Genomic DNA, 18,051 nt, shown 5'->3' on the forward strand with positions numbered 1-18,051 from the left:
TCTTTTAAAAAGTTCTGTGCTGTATCACAACAAACTTCAAAATAAAAAACAAGTGCTTTTCCTCTGGAGCCTCCAAACACACAGGAGATATTTTTAATCTTGTTCCTACAATTATTAATTATTTTGTGTGAATGTTATTTTCTCATGCTTCTTGTTTCTTCAAAAAAAAAAAAAAGTAAAAAATAAAAAATTTTAATTCTGGGGCTCCTCACACGTCCGCCTGGTAAATCCCATAAATCCCTGTTGGGTTAGAACGGTAATATTTGTTTTGATGCTGCACTCAGTTAAAAAACACCAAAGCGATTTTACCTTTAAATACTTTAATGATGACAGTGAAAGACAGTGGCCTTGTGGGTCCAATGCAACGTCCCAGGTTCAGTTCCAACCTCTGGGACATTTGTTGGACATTGAATCGTCCCCTTCTAGATGTCACGGTTCAACAGAATGAAAACTGCTCTGCTGGAGGAAATCAAAGGATCAATCACTGACATGACTCATCAGAAAAACGTGAACATCTGCCAATAAATTCTGGTGAACTAATAATGTGCTCATCTAAACTACTGTCTCTTCTGTCTCTGCTCTCCAACAGTCCGCTGTCACATTCTTTGTGCTGAGGCTGAAAAGCCAGAGATGCAGTGGCAGTTCCTCTGACACGTTATTCGTCTGCTCGTCCTCCTCCAGGACTCCTCTGGTCTTTTGAAGGATTCTCGAGTCGTCAGGTTACGCCAGGCTCCTCTGCCGCGGCCTGATCCTCAGATACAGCTGGGAAACAAAAGGGGAAAGAGCTTCTCATTACAACAGCATTAAGATAACATGAAGCACTGACGCGTCCTTCATGAGGCAGCTGAGGACCGGGATTCTCAGAGCTGCTTTTAGACCTGATTAAAAGGGATGAGATTTAGGGGCCAATGGAGGAAACGGCAGACTGACGCTGGGTTGATGGTTCGATTCCCTGTGGAGTTTAATGAACAGAGCAGGATGTTATCTTCCTTTGACTGTTGCAGCTAATTTAACGTTTTATTTTACTTTATTTTCCCACAGTTTCCAAAGCGTCTCAGCAGCTTCAGTCTGAAACGTTTGTATAAACTGTCACAGACTCACCCCCAGCAGGTTGCGGGGGATGTAGCCCTCGTGGTCGCCACATCTCGCCCACCACCACTCCGTCTCCACCTCGTCCTCCCGTCTCAGCACCGTCATGCAGTCTCCCTCGCTGAAGCCGAGCTCGTCGGCGCTCTGAGGCTCGTAGTCCCACAGGGCGTACACCACGCCACGGTTCATCACGCCCATCTTCTCCTGAACGCCTACCAACACAAAGATGGGGGGAGAACCATTTAAATATGCCAATGTTAGACCTGTAATAAAGGCGCAGGAATCCGTGATTCAATCCTTATTCCTACTGGAATAACCTGAGTGAATTCAGTTTTCGTAATTTTAAGAAAACAGAGAACCTCATAGAGTTAGCCTGAAGCACCCTTGGTGGCTTCTGAAACTCCGTAAAGAACCACAAAACACCCCCACGGACCTCTACATGAACTGGTAACCTCCTCTGGACCAACAGAATTTCTAAAATGATCCACAGAACCTGCTGCAGGCCCAGGGAACTACCTGGATTCTGCTAAAAACCCCTATTCAGGAAGGAAGCTCTTTAAATACCGCTGGAACCCCTTTAAAGTGTTCCAAAATTCACTTTAGAACCAGCCAATGCCCCTCATGGACTCTGGAATCTCCTGTGGTCTCCCTGCCTGAACTCTCAGGGATCTCCAATGTCCCCTCAGCTGACACCATCGAAGATCTTACTGAAAGGTCCAAAACCCCATCGTGGACCACCCCAGCCTTCTTTAGTTCTATTATCTGTTAACATGTTACATAACTGTGAAGATGTCTCACCGTAGAGGAACTGGGAGCACTGGGCATAGCCGTCCTCCATCTCTTCACATTTGTCGGCAGCTGTTTGCATGTCGCTGCAGGTTGTGGCGAACACCGCCGCCCCGGACTCCACCAGGAACTTACAGACCTGAACGTTGTTACAAGAGGCGGCGCAGTGAAGGGGAGTCCTGGAGAAAAGGTTTGGAAGAGTTGCTCAAACTGACATTGTTCAGTGATTCAGACCAGGAAACCAAGGAAACTCAGAGTTTTGTAGGAGGGGTGAACAGTGGAGATGTCGTAGATACATCCATGAAGTGTGGATGAGATGTTAGCAGCTGTACACATCATGTTAATTAAAAAAAGACCTTGAACTGCTCCTACCAACCGCGACCACCGCGGCTATATCGAAAATGTTGGCAGGACTGCACCATGATGTTGCTCCGCCTCAGACTCACCAGCCATCACTGTCAGCAGCGTTGACGTTGAGGCCAAACTGGACCAGAAACTTGACGATCTCAGTGTGGCCGGCACAGACGGCGTTGTGCAGCGCCGTGATGCCTTCATCGTTCGGCATGCTGGGGTCGTCCACCTGCAGACACGTGGACATTGACAGAAGCATCTTTACATAATGATTACTGATCAAATCTGAGCTTTAAGGCTGTTACAGTTCACTTATATCAGCACATGTTCTGCATTTCTGAAGGTTTAAGTAGATTTGTCCCAGAGTTGTGTCGGAGTGGAGCGATTATCTCCCTGATGGATCCACAGAGTGAGACCATACGTGGGCATAACTCACGTCGTAGATGACCCTCTGGACGAGGTCGTACTCGCCCTCCAGAGAAGAGTCCAGTAGCAGGGCCAGAGGGTTGAACTTGACACGCATGCCGTGGTCAATCCGCTCTGAGCCGGCTTTTCGGAGGATTGACCTCTTACCCTGAAAAAAAGAGCAGAAGGAGAGAGAGGAAATAAGTTTTTTATGGTTTAGGTGAACTGACCCTTTAAAGGGTCCACATTCAGTCAGAATCGATTATACGTTGTTATATTATAATACTCACCGGCGGCACTGTGACCTGTCCTGTCACCTCCGGCGGCTGCAGGTTGAGGGGGTCGTCTCCCTGCTCCGCCTCCACACAGCTGGGGTACGGCGGGGGCGGATAAGGTGGGAACTCCTCTGGAAAGTGGTCCTGATGGACTAAGGCGGATGGACACACCTCCTCCTCTTCCTCCTTCTTGTCTTCAACAGGGGGGCGCAGGGAGCAACAAGAGGTGGGATCAGGGATGGGTGAGCGAGGGGGCAAGGGGGGTGGGGTCAGGCAGTCCTCTGGGCTATCAGCGAGCGGCTGGTTGAAGCCGGCGTTGTCGTCGACCCTCGATGTTACTTCCACACTGGCCATCCCGTCCTCGTGAAACCCGGGCTGAATGTATGTCCCAGCTGGACCGACTGTCTCCATGGGGATGGTTTCCATGGCAGCGAGAGTGGTCTTCTGGTACAGCAGTTTCTGGATGTTGGGTCCGGCCGGGCTCTCAGGCTCCGTGATGGAGCTGCGTTTCTTCAGGGGCCGGGGGGCATGGTGCAGCCGGCGGCGCAGGGCCTCCAGGTCGGCGTCGCTGGGGTTCCTGTGAGGGTTGGACAGGAACGGGAGTAGCTTGGTGGGGCTCAGAGGTCGAGGGGTAGCACGTTCTGCTGAATCGCCACTAACACCTTCGCCGTTACTCAGGCAACTGTTGTCAGCCTCACTCCCATCAGACACACAGGACCCAGAATTCACGGCGGCGCTGTCTGAGCCGACAGACTGGTGCCCCCCGCTGCCTGTGGGGATTGGTTTCCCATACACTGTGACGAGGCAGAGACACTGATGTCAGAGACGATGCCAACAAAACCAACATCTGCTTCATCGACAATCGCTTCCACTGTGAAAAACACAACAGCAACACAACAGACGTCAAGTCAAGCATTAGTCAGAGTGGCTGTGTCAGTGCATCACCTCGGGGCTGACTGCGGGGCAGTGTGCCCTGGCCACCCGGCTGGTAGCCCTTCCCCGGCGTGGCCTGCTGGGTGTACATGGAGTAGATGGACGAAGCCGCCAGAGTCTGAGGCTTCTGCAGCACAGGGTGGGGGCCATCTGAGAGGTCGGGGGTGTAAGGTCGGACGGCGGCGGCCGGAGGACTTTCCTGCTTGTTGGGCAGAGGGAGTGTGTTGCTGTGGCTGGAGAGGACTCCTGGAGCCCTGAGGTGGCCCCCGACTGACCGCACCTTACCCGGGAAGGTGCCGGTGCTGTAGGGGGGTTTGGAGAAGGTTGGTGGGCCCGAGGAGGCGAACGGTTTGGGTTTACTGGGAACTGGTGGCGGCACCGCCATCTTGGACAGGCCTTTACCTGAGGCCTAAAGGTGAAATACAGAGAGGACATGGAAACAAAGAGCATTATACTGAGCTGAGAGAGAAAACTGCCGTATACAGATCCAGGTATACAGCAGGCCTCCTGATACATACAGAGAATGAGTCAGAATGCAGAGGCACCTGATTGTCCCTGAGCAGGTTTTCAGAGGTGTGACTGGTCCGCGAGGGGACAGGGGGCGGGACATCAGACCCAGAGAGGCCCTTCTGCTCTCTGAGGGTCTCACCACCTACAGGAAATAAAAAATCATCATCACCACAGGACCGACGTTCAGAGTTTCCATCCACTGACAGAAAGTTACTTCACTCCTTCTCCTCAGGGTCCATACTTGTGTCTGTGCTGCCAAATGAGAATTTAACCACAACAAAAAAACAGAATAAAGGAACATTCTGTCCTGTCTGAACAAAGACTGTCCTGACTGACCTGAGTTGCGGCAGCTGCGGTTGGACATGCGAGGCAGGGTGGAGGAGTGGCTGTACCCCCCACTGGGTTCGGATAATGAGCTGCTCCAGTCAGAGAGTTTGGTTATTTTTGAGGTGTTGAAACCTGTGAAGAGCAGAGAAGATTAAACCCACTCCACTGTAAGCATCAGTCCACGTGATGCTCGGACGGAGGATGAAGAGTAAAAAAAAAAACTCATTTTCTTTCTAATTAAACTTTAGGAGTAACTTAAAGTTCAGTACCTGAGGCTGGTTTAACTGGTCTGGGAGGCGGCTTCAGGGACAAGTCAGGCATAGGCAGGGTGGCTGTGCCGTCTGGGTACGCTGGCTTCACCAGAACCTCCGGGCGGGCCGGCACCGGAGGCCCCTGTGAGCTCGTTGTGGGGGACGACTGGATGTACGGCCCCACCGCCGCCACTCTGGAGGTCACGCCATGCTGAGGGGCCGCGCCGTCTGAGGCCACCTGGAGGGAACCGAAACATTTGACTGCTGCAGCCTGTTTGGTTGGTGTTAGGTTTAATCTCTGCAGATTGACGCTAGTTTTTGTGAAACTGTGAAACATTGTGATGGTAAATACTGAAAATATTCCATTTAGCTGATCGATTCTTTTGACGTGAACTCACTGGCAGGTTCTCCTTCTGCTGCAGGGCGGCCTTCTTCTTCCAGAGCCGCTGCCGGAGCTCGGCCAGCCGTCGGTCCATCGCTGCCACCTCCAGGTTCCTCTTGTTCAGGCTGTCTCTCTGCTGCTGCAGCCTGGAGCTCTGATCCTGGTTCAGCTTGTTCCTCAGCTGAGAGGGAGGAAGGTGTCGGGTCAGTGGAAGTGAAGTACAGGTAAGAAAGGAAGCTTCATTTATTCATTTTTTTGGCCTCGCCTTAGATCTTACCTGCAGCTCTTTGTACAGGCGCTCCAGCTCAGCTGTGGAGGAGGAGGTGCTGTAGAGGTGGTGAGGAGGAGGAGGAGGAGGAAGCAGAGGCTCCAGCCTGTTGCTCCTCAGCACCTCCAGCTGGCCGCTCAGCTCCTCCACCCTCGCTGCAGCCACCAGCAGCTCCCTCTGCTTCTGCTGGAACAGACTGGTCATCTGGTCGATCTCCTCCACTGACACATGAACACATGAACACACGATCACATGAACACATGAACATGTGCAGACCGTGGTATCAGTTTGTTTACCTTTTTTGATTAATGTTTTCTTACAAACCTTTTTTTCATGTAAAAGACGACGACAAATCAGGTAACTATTTATTTCATTGTTCTGGTTTTTAATAACAACTAACACTTTCACCATTTCCCTTATATCAGTAGGAAATGTTCCTGTACTTTACCGTTAAATGGCGGCTAACTTTTAGGAAATTAGCTGGAAAATACAGACCCATAAATAAAATGTTGCCCCAAATGACTTCATGCTAAGCCGACATTTTTATGAGTCTAAGATTCTGATTTAAGGAACGATCTGAGTAAAAGATAAACCTGAGGCTCGACGCTAAGTCACTGAACTGTGCTCACACACACACACACACACACACACACACAGCTGAGCTGGATGAAATCGTCACAGTTGCATTTGAAATGACAAGCAGCTTAATGTAAATCCTGTAATTTCCATAATGATGACCCAGAGTCGGGGTCAGATCCATCGGATCTAATTCAGTTTAATCTGCTCTGTGCTGCCTGACGGTAACACACGTGTCTGTGGAACGACAACACTGCACACATCCTGCTGCTGCTAATTTCACAGTTTGCTGTTTGATTACAAACTGCACGTGGTGAGTCTGTTTCAGCTGCAAAACAAAAGGAGACGTCTGAACTTCATTACCCAGAATTCCTGTAACAGTAAACAGCTGAGTGCTGAAGCTGAGGCCAGCAGAGCGAAGCCTGACGCTCTTTGTCTAATGCCGCTCAGATTTCTGATGAACGATTCGCTGAATAAGTCCCATTTTTCCCACCACAACCTTCCCTGTGGTAAATGTGAATCCTCAGAGAAGTTTACAGAATCACAAATTTACATCCAGAACAGAAACCGTTGACGTGTCTCCTCCGATTATTTGTTCCAGCTGTCCTTAATGAACCTTGATGAAGATTTTGCAAACTGTTTTTCCACTCGTGTGTTAACACTGATACATCATCTGAGACAGGATATCCATGCTTCATCTGCAGGATTCTCCTCTGCTGCAGCCACAGTTTAACATAAAAACTCTGAAAAACATTCTCACCAGCTCTGTCCACCCACACGACCAAACGCCCTGACCTCCTGCACACTGACCTAGCTTACTGTTACTGAGGCGTTTCTGCTCCACCTGGCCCCTGAGGGCCCGGACCCGCCGCAGTTTGGCCTCCTGGTTGTGAGCGTTCTCTCTGAGCTGCCGCAGACGCTCCTGTTCAGACGCCTCCTGGTGCTGCTGCTGCTGCTGATCCTGCAGCTTCAGGTATCGCAGCCGCTGCTCCTGCAACGACCAGCAAACACAAGGTGAAGCCTCCAGAGCAGGACACGGGAATCCTGCTCAATGTTTCTGATCCAGTGAGATGGGAAATTGGACAGATGTGGATCATGGTGCACAGTCTCAGTGTCTCCTCAGAGACGTTCATGGTGTTGTGCTTGGTTGTTCACCTGAAAATTAACAGAAGAATGAAAAAGAGAGCCTGGGAGAGAAGTTCACACTCTGCCCACTTTCACTCCTCCACACAGCTGACGGTCCATCGAGAACTTCAGTTCAAACATACTGAGGCCTTCAGTGAGTTCTCCAGTTCACAAATAACCACGACAACAGAGCTCAGTAATCAGAGTCAGAGTCAGAGTCAGAGACAGAGTCAGAGACAGAGTCAGAGTCAGAGTCAGAATCTGAATCAGAGTCAGAGTCAGAGACAGAGACAGAGTCAGAGTCAGAGTCAGAGACAGAGTCAGAGTCAGAGACAGAGACAGAGTCAGAGTCAGAGACAGAGACAGAGTCAGAGACAGAGTCAGAGACAGAGTCAGAGACAGAGACAGAGTCAGAGTCAGAATCTGAATCAGAGTCAGAGTCAGAGTCAGAGACAGAGTCAGAGACAGAGTCAGAGTCAGAGACAGAGTCAGAGACAGAGACAGAGACAGAGTCAGAGACAGAGTCAGAGTCAGAGACAGAGACAGAGTCAGAGTCAGAGACAGAGTCAGAGACAGAGTCAGAGTCAGAGACAGAGTCAGAGACAGAGACAGAGTCAGAGTCAGAGACAGAGTCAGAGTCAGAGACAGAGACAGAGTCAGAGTCAGAGTCAGAGACAGAGACAGAGTCAGAGTCAGAGACAGAGTCAGAGACAGAGTCAGAGTCAGAGTCAGGGACAGAGTCAGAATCTGAATCAGAGTCAGAGTCAGAGACAGAGTCAGAGTCAGAGACAGAGTCAGAGACAGAGTCAGAATCTGAATCAGAGTCAGAGACAGAGTCAGAGACAGAGTCAGAGTCAGAGACAGAGTCAGAGACAGAGTCAGAGTCAGAGACAGAGTCAGAGTCAGAGACAGAGTCAGAGTCAGAGACAGAGTCAGAATCTGAATCAGTTTTATTTGGCCGAGTTTGTGCACACAAACAATTCTGACTCTGGTTTAACTTAGTGTAATAACAGTCAGTCTGAATGGCCAGTGCACTTATACATATATTCAACTATATATTCAGAGTGTTGAGAATATGTGCAGATTGTATGCAGGCTGTGCAGGACATGTCGTGTAAAAGGGAGAATTACGTATGACAGTGGAGTGAAAAAATGCATGAGATGAGATGGTGAAAAATCAAACATTCATTCAGGGCCTGCAGGGAATTTAATCTGACTGTGTGGTGGCGGCAGACAGAGCGAGTGCAGGAAGCAGCAGAAGCTGAGTGTGCTGGGTTTCTGTGTATCTGTAGGACTGGACTCTGTCTGCGCTGGGTGCACTGGGTGTGCTGGGTGTGCTGGGTGCGCTGGGTGCACTGGGTGTGCTGGGTGCACTGGGTGTGCTGGGTGTGCTGGGTGCGCTGGGTGCACTGGGTGTGTCGTACCTTGGAGGCCAGCAGCTGCTGCTGGGCGTTGATCTGCTGCTGCTGTCGGGTTGCCAGATCCTGAAGCTCGCTCAGCGTCACATCCAGACGAGGAGCTGAAATCTGCAAAACACACACACACACACAGCCTTCAGCACAGATCTGTTGTTGTGTTTTCATAGTTGTTTCACGTCATTGTTGTTCGTCTGCTGTATATTGTTCACTCAACATTAGCTGAAGTTCTACCTGCTGCTAAAACCAGGTAAACCCACTGACTCTGAAGTACTGACAGGTAGCTTTCTTCTAAGATAGCAGTTAAGCTAGCAGTTTCCCTGTGATTCCAGTCTTTGTGCTAAGCTAAGCTAAACACATCCTGGACCTGTCTCTGTGCGGGGTGCACAGAGACAGGTCCGTCTGATCTGACTGAGTAAAAGTCTCTCACCCCGTTCTCCAGACATCCCTCCACAGAAAGTTTCACCTGGTTTCTCTTCATCATCTGATCTGAGGCTCGGGACACACCTGGACAAAAAAAATCAAATTATATATAAAAAAAAAGCAGTTGGTTTTAGTCCTGACTTTACATTTACTGCAGAGCTTGTGTTGTGGCTCTGTGGATGATAATATTTGCGTGTCAGTCCACCGCTCAGCACCCTTAAATGACGTTTCCATCAGTCTCGGATGTAAAACATGTCATTACGCTGATGACGCACCGTTTTACGTGTCCTCGTCCACTGCAGACCTAAACCCTGGGAAATCAATGGTTGAATCACAGACATCACAACTGGTCGTACCACAGCTAACACACGGTTGGTTTGGCACATGAGATTTGATGACGAGAAAAAACAGATCGACCAGCCTCATGCTTTGACCTCATGTCTTTTCTGCAGAGGGTTTACAGTATTTCTGAAATCAGGCTTTTGTGACGTGACCCTCCAGGTTAAACATGATGTGATGGAGGAAACAATCTGCCCCCACCCCCCTCCACCCCCTGAGTCCAGCAGCTGCACACCCGAATCCCTTCAGTCCTAAGCTGATTACAGTTTGTCATCTACAGTATTTACACACCGACGCTCCTGTGTTACTGTACGGCCTGATCTGCACCATGTGTTACCGGAGCCTCGCCGCGCACACAAACAGCTGGATTACTGTGAAAACGCAACTGACGGCAGAAGTTTGATGAAAGAATTTCATGCTCAGCGATCTGAGCTCCACATCAGTCCCAGATTAACCAGAGCTGGTTCACTGTCTGTCTGGAGGGAGCTTCTCCTCCAACAGTGTTTGGTGCCTCTGCACATTCTGCTGTCTGTCATCATCTCTCCATGATGATCCTGCTCCTGACGAGCTCTTTTAATACTAATTAAGATTAGTTTGCAGTTTCTCAGCTACAACTTCAGCAAATTAAAAAGTCACAAAGTTTTGCAGCTGGTGTGGTAACAAACCTCTGGGGACGGGGACGCAGTGGACTGTTGAAATCTTGTCCTAACTTGGGGTGTTTCTCACCTGACTCTCGTCCCGGAGCTCTCTGATGGTGCAGGAGGTAACGGACCTCCCCCCTCTGCTGCCCCCATCGCTGCAACACCTCCATCATCCGCTCGCCTTCTCCAACGACACGCTCTGATTGGTCAGAAAACACAACATACTCTGACACATCAAGAACATTTGATGACTAACATATGGCCAAAAGTATGTGGACACGTGTCTGCATCTAAATAATATTTTTAAAAGTTTTCTTTCAACTTTGTTTTGACATGTCCCCTGTTCACAAACCCAGGTCCACAAAGAAATGGCTTTCCCTGTTTGGTGTGGAAGAACTTGATTGGCTCGTGCAGAGCCCTGACCTCAGCCTCATCTGACACCTTTAACATGACCTGGAACACCGACTATGAGCCAGACCTTATGTCCAGCATCAGAGTTGGACCTCACTGAGGCTCTGGCAGCTGAAGGAGAAGTACGGACGCTTTTGTTATCAGCAAAAACATTCTTATTTTCGGAAGCTCACCTGAGCCTCTCCACATCTCGGCCAGGTAGCAATCGACCTCACCGGGCTCCTTGCAGAGTTCCACCACGTCTCTGCACAACGTCTCCGGCATGATGGGAACCTCGCTGAAGTGCTGGTCATTGTTGCTGAGGTACACGGTGAGGAACATCTACAAACACAGAGCAGACGCACCACAAGAAATACAGGTGGGCTTATATCACGTGTCCAGGGTTCGTACAGTCATCCATTCATCCATTTCCTGCCGCTGACTGACTGCTGCAGCATTTTCCAACACTTGAACCAGCTCAACACCTCTGTAAACAGATCACGTGGTGTACATAAAAATAAAAACGCAGGTAACAGATTGTGCTGATAGATAAACCAGTGTGTGATGTGCTGCACACAACCTGCAGCCGAGTTAAAAACAAACCCTGCCTTCTTCACCTTCATGGCAGCTTTCCGTGCTATTTAAGACCATAACAGATATTTGTGGACATAACTCCCATGATGCACTGGGCCATCTGTTACTCCAGCAGGGTATCTGCGGTCAGGCCCAGAGCCAGTTGGCCTCCCACAGCCCGCCAACCTGCATGGAGGCAGCGCTCAGCGTTTCCCAGCCTGTATTTATCCAGTGAAGGTGGAAACGAGTGGAAACGAGCGTGACTTGCTCAGAGGCTCGTCGCAGGCTGCAGAGCTCCTTCTACACCGAGGATCTGAACCTTCAACCTTTCAGTCCTGAGCTGGTGTCTCTGGTTCTCCTCTGCTGTCTCCTTTCAGTCTGTCCTGAAAAATGAGCTTCCTGCTTCGACCTTTCTGTTTTCATGAGCATGGGCGGGTAAATAAAGACAAGGAAAACATGGTGTGATTATAATCCGAGCACCGTTTCTTCCACGGGCTCGTGCAAACTGACCTTCGTGGTTTCTTGATAAGTGAAAGTGCAGGTATTTGTGCCTCCAGCTCCTTCTGTTCTCAGCCCTTCCTGGTTTCTGTCTCTGAGCTCGTTCTGTCATCACAGCTTCCATCGCTCCTTTTTCCAGCCACAGAAAATCAGGCTGGGAGCCAACGGGACAGTTTGGAAGCTGATGAGCTGCTGATCTGTTGTATCTGTGAGAGTGAAATCTCTCGTTTAAAGGAAGCAGACAGAGTGTGAATCAGGCAGAGAGGGTTTCCTCTCTCTGAGCTCACAGTCACAATCCAGGAGCTCAAACATCCAGCTGAAACTTCCTGCTGCCACTTTTCAAACAGCAGGTCACACATCAGTTCAGCTGTGAACGGTGAGCAGGCAGCCACAGGCTCAGAGCTGTTCAGCTGCAGCACCACGTCCGAAGAGCTGCAGTCCATCAGCTGGTCTGCACAGGTGGCTCATGGGAGATTTCTTGTGCTGCTGTTACAGCTCAAATACCCAGCGTTCTGGTAAACATAAAGTCAAAGTCATGGCGACGTCTTATAGTCTCCCCGTCAGAAAGAATAGTAAAGACAACAGAGGCTCAGAGACAGAGATGAATTAGTCTGAGTGAGACGCCCACAGTGTCCTACATACAGCTCACAAGCAAAACTGGAGCACCGCTTTCTTCCTTCAGGTTCATGCAGATGAAGTGGGTCACTGCCGTCAGTCACCGCGCCAAGGTCGGCCAGAAAACACAGCAGCCAATCACAGCCGGAGGAGGTGAGGCTGTCTGTCCCTCAGGACGACAACAGGGAGGAGGAGCGAGACCTCCTGTCGTCAGCAGGACTGGTTACAGACCTCAATATGTCCTGAGTACAGAGTGGGGATGTCTGAGGGACAAAAAGATGTGCTAATACTCAGCAAAGTGGGGTCTCATAAGAGACAAAGCTCAGACAACGTCCAACAGGAAAACCCAGTCATCGTTACCAGGGTGTCAGAGGACCTGCTGACCTGACGTCCTGCATCCAGGTCTTTTCAAACTGGATTCAGCCACAGACCCCATCTGTCCACGGTGTTGTAGCTCACCTCATCCAAAGCAGTATGTTGTTTTCTTCTGAAAAGGCATAACACACCTCACCTGAGAGTCCCAGCACATCTGTCTGTCTGCCTGTCTGTCTGCCTGTCTGTCTATCTGGCTGCCTGTCTGTCTGTCTGCCTGCCTGTCTGCCTGCCTGTCTGTCTGTCTGTCTGTCTGTCTGTCTGCCTGTCTGTCTGCCTGTCTGTCTGTCTGCCTGTCTGTCTGCCTGTCTGTCTATCTGGCTGCCTGTCTGTCTGTCTGCCTGCCTGTCTGCCTGCCTGTCTGTCTGTCTGCCTGCCTGTCTGTCTGTGTGTCTCTGCCTGCCTGTCTGCCTGCCTGCCTGTCTGTCTGCCTGCCTGCCTGTCTGTCTGTCTGTGTGTGTCTGTCTGTCTGTCTGTCTGTCTATCTGCCTGTCTGTCTGTCTGCCTGCCTGTCTGTCTGTGTGTCTCTGTCTGTCTGTCTGTCTCTGTCTGTCTGTCTGTCTGCCTGCCTGCCTGCCTGCCTGTCTGTCTGCCTGTCTGCCTGCCTGTCTGTCTGTGTGTCTCTGCCTGTCTGTCTGCCTGCCTGTCTGCCTGCCTGTCTGCCTGCCTGTCTGTCTGTCTGTGTGTCTCTGTCTGTCTGCCTGTCTGTCTGCCTGTCTGCCTGCCTGTCTGTCTGTGTGTCTCTGTCTGTCTGCCTGCCTGTCTGTCTGTGTGTCTCTGTCTGTCTGCCTGCCTGTCTGTCTGTGTGTCTCTGTCTGTCTGCCTGCCTGTCTGCCTGTCTGTCTGTCTGTCTGCCTGTCTGTCTGCCAGCAGGCTGAGGCCTCCTGAAACTCCTGAGGCTGCAGCTCTTAATCCTGCAGGAATTAGCGCAGCATCACGCTGCTTAACACCAACAACCCCCCACCGCTGCGAGGGAGGACGCTAAGGACCCAGCTACTGTCTGAGAGACGTCCACAGCTTCTTCAAAACAATGACCGTCCAACGCTCCAGACGCTCTTCGTGCCACTGATCCGTCCCCTCAGCTGCCTCGGTTTAATCATCAGCTGGTGCTTTATCCTTGTTTTTCTGTTTCAGTTCATGAAAAACACTCAGCGATCAGTTTTGAGGCTGGAGGTTTTTCACAGGTAAAGCTGAGGTCACACGTCTGCTCAGGTTTATGATGTTCCCTGTCCAATCAGTCATTGTGAGTGAACTGTCCTTCTGTGACTACATGAAAGCATCAGGACATTAACGATCTTCTGTTATAAATTATTTAGTTTAACTGTGAAACTTTTTTCTTTCATTTACAAAACGTGTTGAAACTTTATGAGAAAAGATGAAGCTGATGAAGCAGATTGTTAGAAGGAAACACACGGATCAGTTTATATAAATGTCCCCTAACAGGACAGTCGGTGATTCATGTCTTCATTCAGTCCTGATGTCTGCTCTGTCCCTGTCCCGGGAAACGTGGTGGCAGCTGGCACGCTGCAGGTCACATCCAAAATGTTTTGTAGGCGGTGTGGACGGCTGGAGCCATATGGCCGACAGCGTCACGTGACGCACCAATATTGGATTAACGACACACACACACACACATGCACGCACGCACACGCACGCACGCAGAGCCCTAAACCCCTGCCTGCTGTTCAGGATACTACCACCGTCAACAACATCCACAGCGGAGCCTCAGAAACAGGAACATGCGGTTTGATAAACTCACGTTAGGATGATTCACACTTATTTAAGCAGGAGATTGACGGGTTTACTGCACCAGTGGGGCCCCTGGGACAAACAGGGCCCCTGGGACTAACAGGGCCCCTGCAGTCTGACCAGCTCTGTGAGAAGCCTCCAAACCTCAGGGCCGCGGTACAATCACAGGCTGAATGTTGACATGTGTCCTCACAGACTGTCAGCAGCTACGGAAACACCCAGAGAACTTCCTGTTGGTTTCACTGGGATATTTCCAGGTGTCACAGTCACAGAAGTTTGATGTCAGCTCGTTTTTCATTTGCTGAGTCTCTGGCGTGTTTTATCTGGTCAGGACCCTCAGGTCTGAGACAAATCCGCACCCGGACCCGCGCCATCAGGACGGGTCCGCGAGCCGAACCTGGTCTGAGGTGGGCTGTGTGGTTTGTGACGTCAGCGCGACAGTGGCGTGAAGTCGCGGTGTAACGCAGGAACAGCGGGCTGATCTCACACAGCCTCAGCATCAGGATGTTCATGTCCACTTCCTGCTTCAGCTCCTCACCGCCCGAGGAATACTAAAATAACAGAGTTCCCACATGACCTTGAACAGCGTGCGTGCGTGCGTGCGTGCGTGTGTGCGTGTGTTTCTGGTCACTGTGGCAACAGTTACTAAGCAGCACGCGAGCTCTGCTGAGCCCTGCCTGGAAGATGATGGGGACGTGCTCTAATGATCAGGGTGTGCTGCATTTTAAAGGAAGCCTGTGTGAAACAGTCAGGCATCGCGCGCACACACGCACACGCACGCACACAGATCTGCACCTGCTTCACCTGGCGCGTGGCAGTCAGTAAGCGGAAGGTAGAGTTTCCTGTCTGATTAACACAAAGAGCGTCTGTAAACACTGATGCTGGAAAGTGAAGTTCACTTCTTCCTCTTTGTGCTGCTTCCTCATAAAAACACCTTCCTCCTCCTCCTCCTCCTCCTCCTCCTCACGCTCCTGTCTCTCACTGTTTAACCCACACGGTAAAGGTGAGTGACTGTCGATGGAAAGGTCACCTCCTGTTCCTCATAGCGCAGCAGAGCAGCTCCATTCAAAGTGAAGACAATGGTTCTATTAAAGGGGCTGATATATACAGAGCTGATCTCAGAGCGTCTGCTCCTGCTGCACTGCTGCAGCTCACAAACACAAAACTGTCTCACCTGAGATCAGTCAGAGGTCTGACCCGGCTGACCCCGGGTCAGCCGGGTCCCTGGCCCGTCTCTGCTTCTCGTGCTTTAGCTCTGTGGCTGTACTGGTTAAACTGGCCCAGTTTAACTGGTAATGAAATAATAAGCTTTACATCATAAAAACATACAGACGAACAACAAATGATCAGACCTGAGATACAGAGGTGTGATAACATTAATATGCTGAGAGAGGAACTTCTGTGGGACAGTGACCGTGTTGATCGTGAGAACTACACGTCCATGGACACGTTTTCAGAAAAACTGATGTCTCAGGTCGACGTCCCTCATGTCCTCCTTTTTCATTTATTCAGCAAATTTTATTACTCGACATAAAGGTGTAAATGCCCAGCGGGGACAGTGTCTCACTTGCTCTATACACAATTATTCATTTGTCTAAAAATCCAGGAATCAGGTTATAAAATAAAAATGTCCACGGGTGTAAACTGTCTCTGACACTTTGCCTCAGTGGTTAAATGGCGGCTGCAGACCTGCTCCCGTTCCAGTTCCATTAAAACACACAGAAAATGTTTGGAATTAAAATGGTCTCCCAAACCTGGAAGGTTCAAGTTCCGTTAATCACAACTTAATCTGCACGCAGCCTGAAACATGAAGGAAAACTCCCTGAGATGAATCCGCTGCAGTCACAGATTAAAGCCCTTCAGTCAGTATCAGAGGATCTGAGTCCTCAGGTGAACGAACCACTAAACAAACTTCTGTCGTTAACATGTCACCGCGTGCGCAGGTTCAGCTTTAACTGTGTGTGAACGAATGAAAACATGAAGGTAACTGCTCCTGAGCACGAGTCACAGATGAAAACCCCTGAACGCATGAATGGATGACAGTAATGTGTTCATTCATGAACTGTTACACTCACCGGCATCATGTTGGCTGTTCTCCGCTCTGTCGCATCCAGACTGCAGCTGAAACCATTAAAGCACCAACCCTCTCTCCTCCTCCTGTTCCTCCTCTCCTCCTCCTCCTGCTCCTCCTCTCTCCTCCTCCTGTTCCTCCTCTCCTCCTCCTCCTGTTCCTCCTCTCCTCCTCCTCCTGCTCCTCCTCTCTCCTCCTCCTGTTCCTCCTCTCCTCCTCCTCCTGTTCCTCCTCTCTCCTCCTCCTGTTCCTCCTCTCTCCTCCCTCCTCCTCTCTCCTCCTTCACTCCTCCTCTTTCTGCCTCCTCTTCGCTGTATTCACATCACATTGGTTCTCCTCTTCCTCGACCTGTTGCGGTGAACCTGCGGGCCTTTCCGTCCGGCTCGTGCCCGGTCCCCTCCGCAGAGACGCAGGAACGATGTGCTCAGAGAGGCTCGGCGCGAGGCGGCAGGAAGTGGCGTTTAAAATTAAACTTCAGCGGTTTTGAAGACGGGAGCAGAAAACAAAGCGGCTCTCCTGCTGAGCCCTGATCCTGATCCACATCCAGGATCAGTCTGACTGAGCATTCAGTCAGCGTAGACCGCTCATCAGCCGGAGCCAGCACACTTCCTCTATGATTCTTCAGAATAAGAGCGTCACCTGTAGCACCAGTACACCATCACTGTGACACCTGCGAACACCACTTACATCAGAGCACGATAAATAGACCTTTGATAATAAATGGTAGATGATAGACAAAAAAGAATGAATTAATTATTTTAAAACTTATTAATAATAAAAATGAAGTGAAATTCAAATTCGGAGTCACTACATGATAATTACAAAAAGAAAGAGAGAAAACGAACACTGGGACTGAAACAGTAAAGTTTTAACAAAATCAGGAAAAGTTTACACTCAAGCCTTCAGCTGACTTCAGCTTGGAGGAGGAGGCTGTGAGGATGCTGCTGGCCAGGACCCACAGTCACACATCAAGTCATAGATATAAAAAAATAAAAAATACACTATTTAAAAACAACGTGGGACTGAGTGCTGTTAAAAACTGTGACAATAGCTTTTTGTGTATTACATCTTAAATCTAATTTATTGAAGTATTTGAACAGGCAGATACAAACAATGTCCAAATGGAACTTGGACATAAAACAAATAAAATTAAAGAAAAAGTTTGTTTTTCTTAATGAAGCCTGGAAATTAATGACAATCTCAAGTTTGTTTTCAAGAGAAATTAACTAAGGTACATAAGTCTGATGTGCAGAAAAGCAGAAACCATGGCAACCCTTCAGCTCAGATGCTGTTTGTGTCTGTATCGTCAGGTTTTTAATACTATCATTGTTTACCAGTGAACGATAAACACCTACCTGCTTTTATTCTGAAGGGCGATTTATCCATCGTATGGTTTAATATTTCGAACTTGACGATGCTGTTCACCGGGATCTCCTGGCAACGGGAATAAACTCCTCCTCGTTTCTCCCGTTCGTGTGTGTGTGTGTGTGTGTGTGTGTGTGTGTGTGTGTGTGTGTGTGTGTGTGTATGTGTGTGTGTGTGTGTGTGTGTGTGGACCCCTCCTTCACAGACACACACCTGCGCTGAAAATGTGAAAAATGTCCTCACAACACGCGCGTGTCTGTTCATCCGGATCCTGACAAAAAAATAATAATATAATAACACAGGAAATGAAATTTGAACGAATA

The 18,051-nt window shown here is 49.6% G+C and overlaps 1 protein-coding gene across 1 annotated transcript; it reads right to left on the reverse strand.

Moving 5' to 3' along the window:
- Window positions 1-204: 204 nt before the first annotated feature.
- On the reverse strand, window positions 205-16,415 carry tp53bp2b (tumor protein p53 binding protein, 2b). The gene is made up of 18 exons (XM_041035382.1): window positions 16,368-16,415; window positions 10,680-10,827; window positions 10,181-10,294; window positions 9,123-9,199; window positions 8,702-8,803; window positions 6,964-7,144; window positions 5,587-5,798; window positions 5,326-5,490; window positions 4,946-5,165; window positions 4,686-4,808; window positions 4,385-4,491; window positions 3,852-4,248; window positions 2,922-3,700; window positions 2,663-2,800; window positions 2,322-2,455; window positions 1,888-2,054; window positions 1,102-1,301; window positions 205-762 (listed from the first exon to the last, which is right to left on the reverse strand). The coding sequence occupies exons 1-18, from the start codon at window positions 16,374-16,376 to the stop codon at window positions 721-723; spliced, it is 3,315 nt and encodes a 1,104-aa protein (XP_040891316.1). The 5' UTR covers window positions 16,377-16,415; the 3' UTR covers window positions 205-720.
- Window positions 16,416-18,051: the final 1,636 nt, after the last annotated feature.

Source organism: Toxotes jaculatrix, chromosome 4 (genome assembly GCF_017976425.1).
Source record: "Toxotes jaculatrix isolate fToxJac2 chromosome 4, fToxJac2.pri, whole genome shotgun sequence".
In the NCBI taxonomy this organism is placed as follows: Eukaryota; Metazoa; Chordata; class Actinopteri; family Toxotidae; genus Toxotes; species Toxotes jaculatrix.

Excerpts from the sequence above, each read along its gene's own strand:
- tp53bp2b (XM_041035382.1), bottom strand. Across the intron at positions 4,249-4,384 it reads ACCTGCTCAGGGACAATCAG|GCCTCAGGTAAAGGCCTGTC; the intron begins GTGCCTCTGCAT and ends TTTCACCTTTAG. Across the intron at positions 2,456-2,662 it reads TCCAGAGGGTCATCTACGAC|GTGGACGACCCCAGCATGCC; the intron begins GTGAGTTATGCC and ends ACGTGTCTGCAG.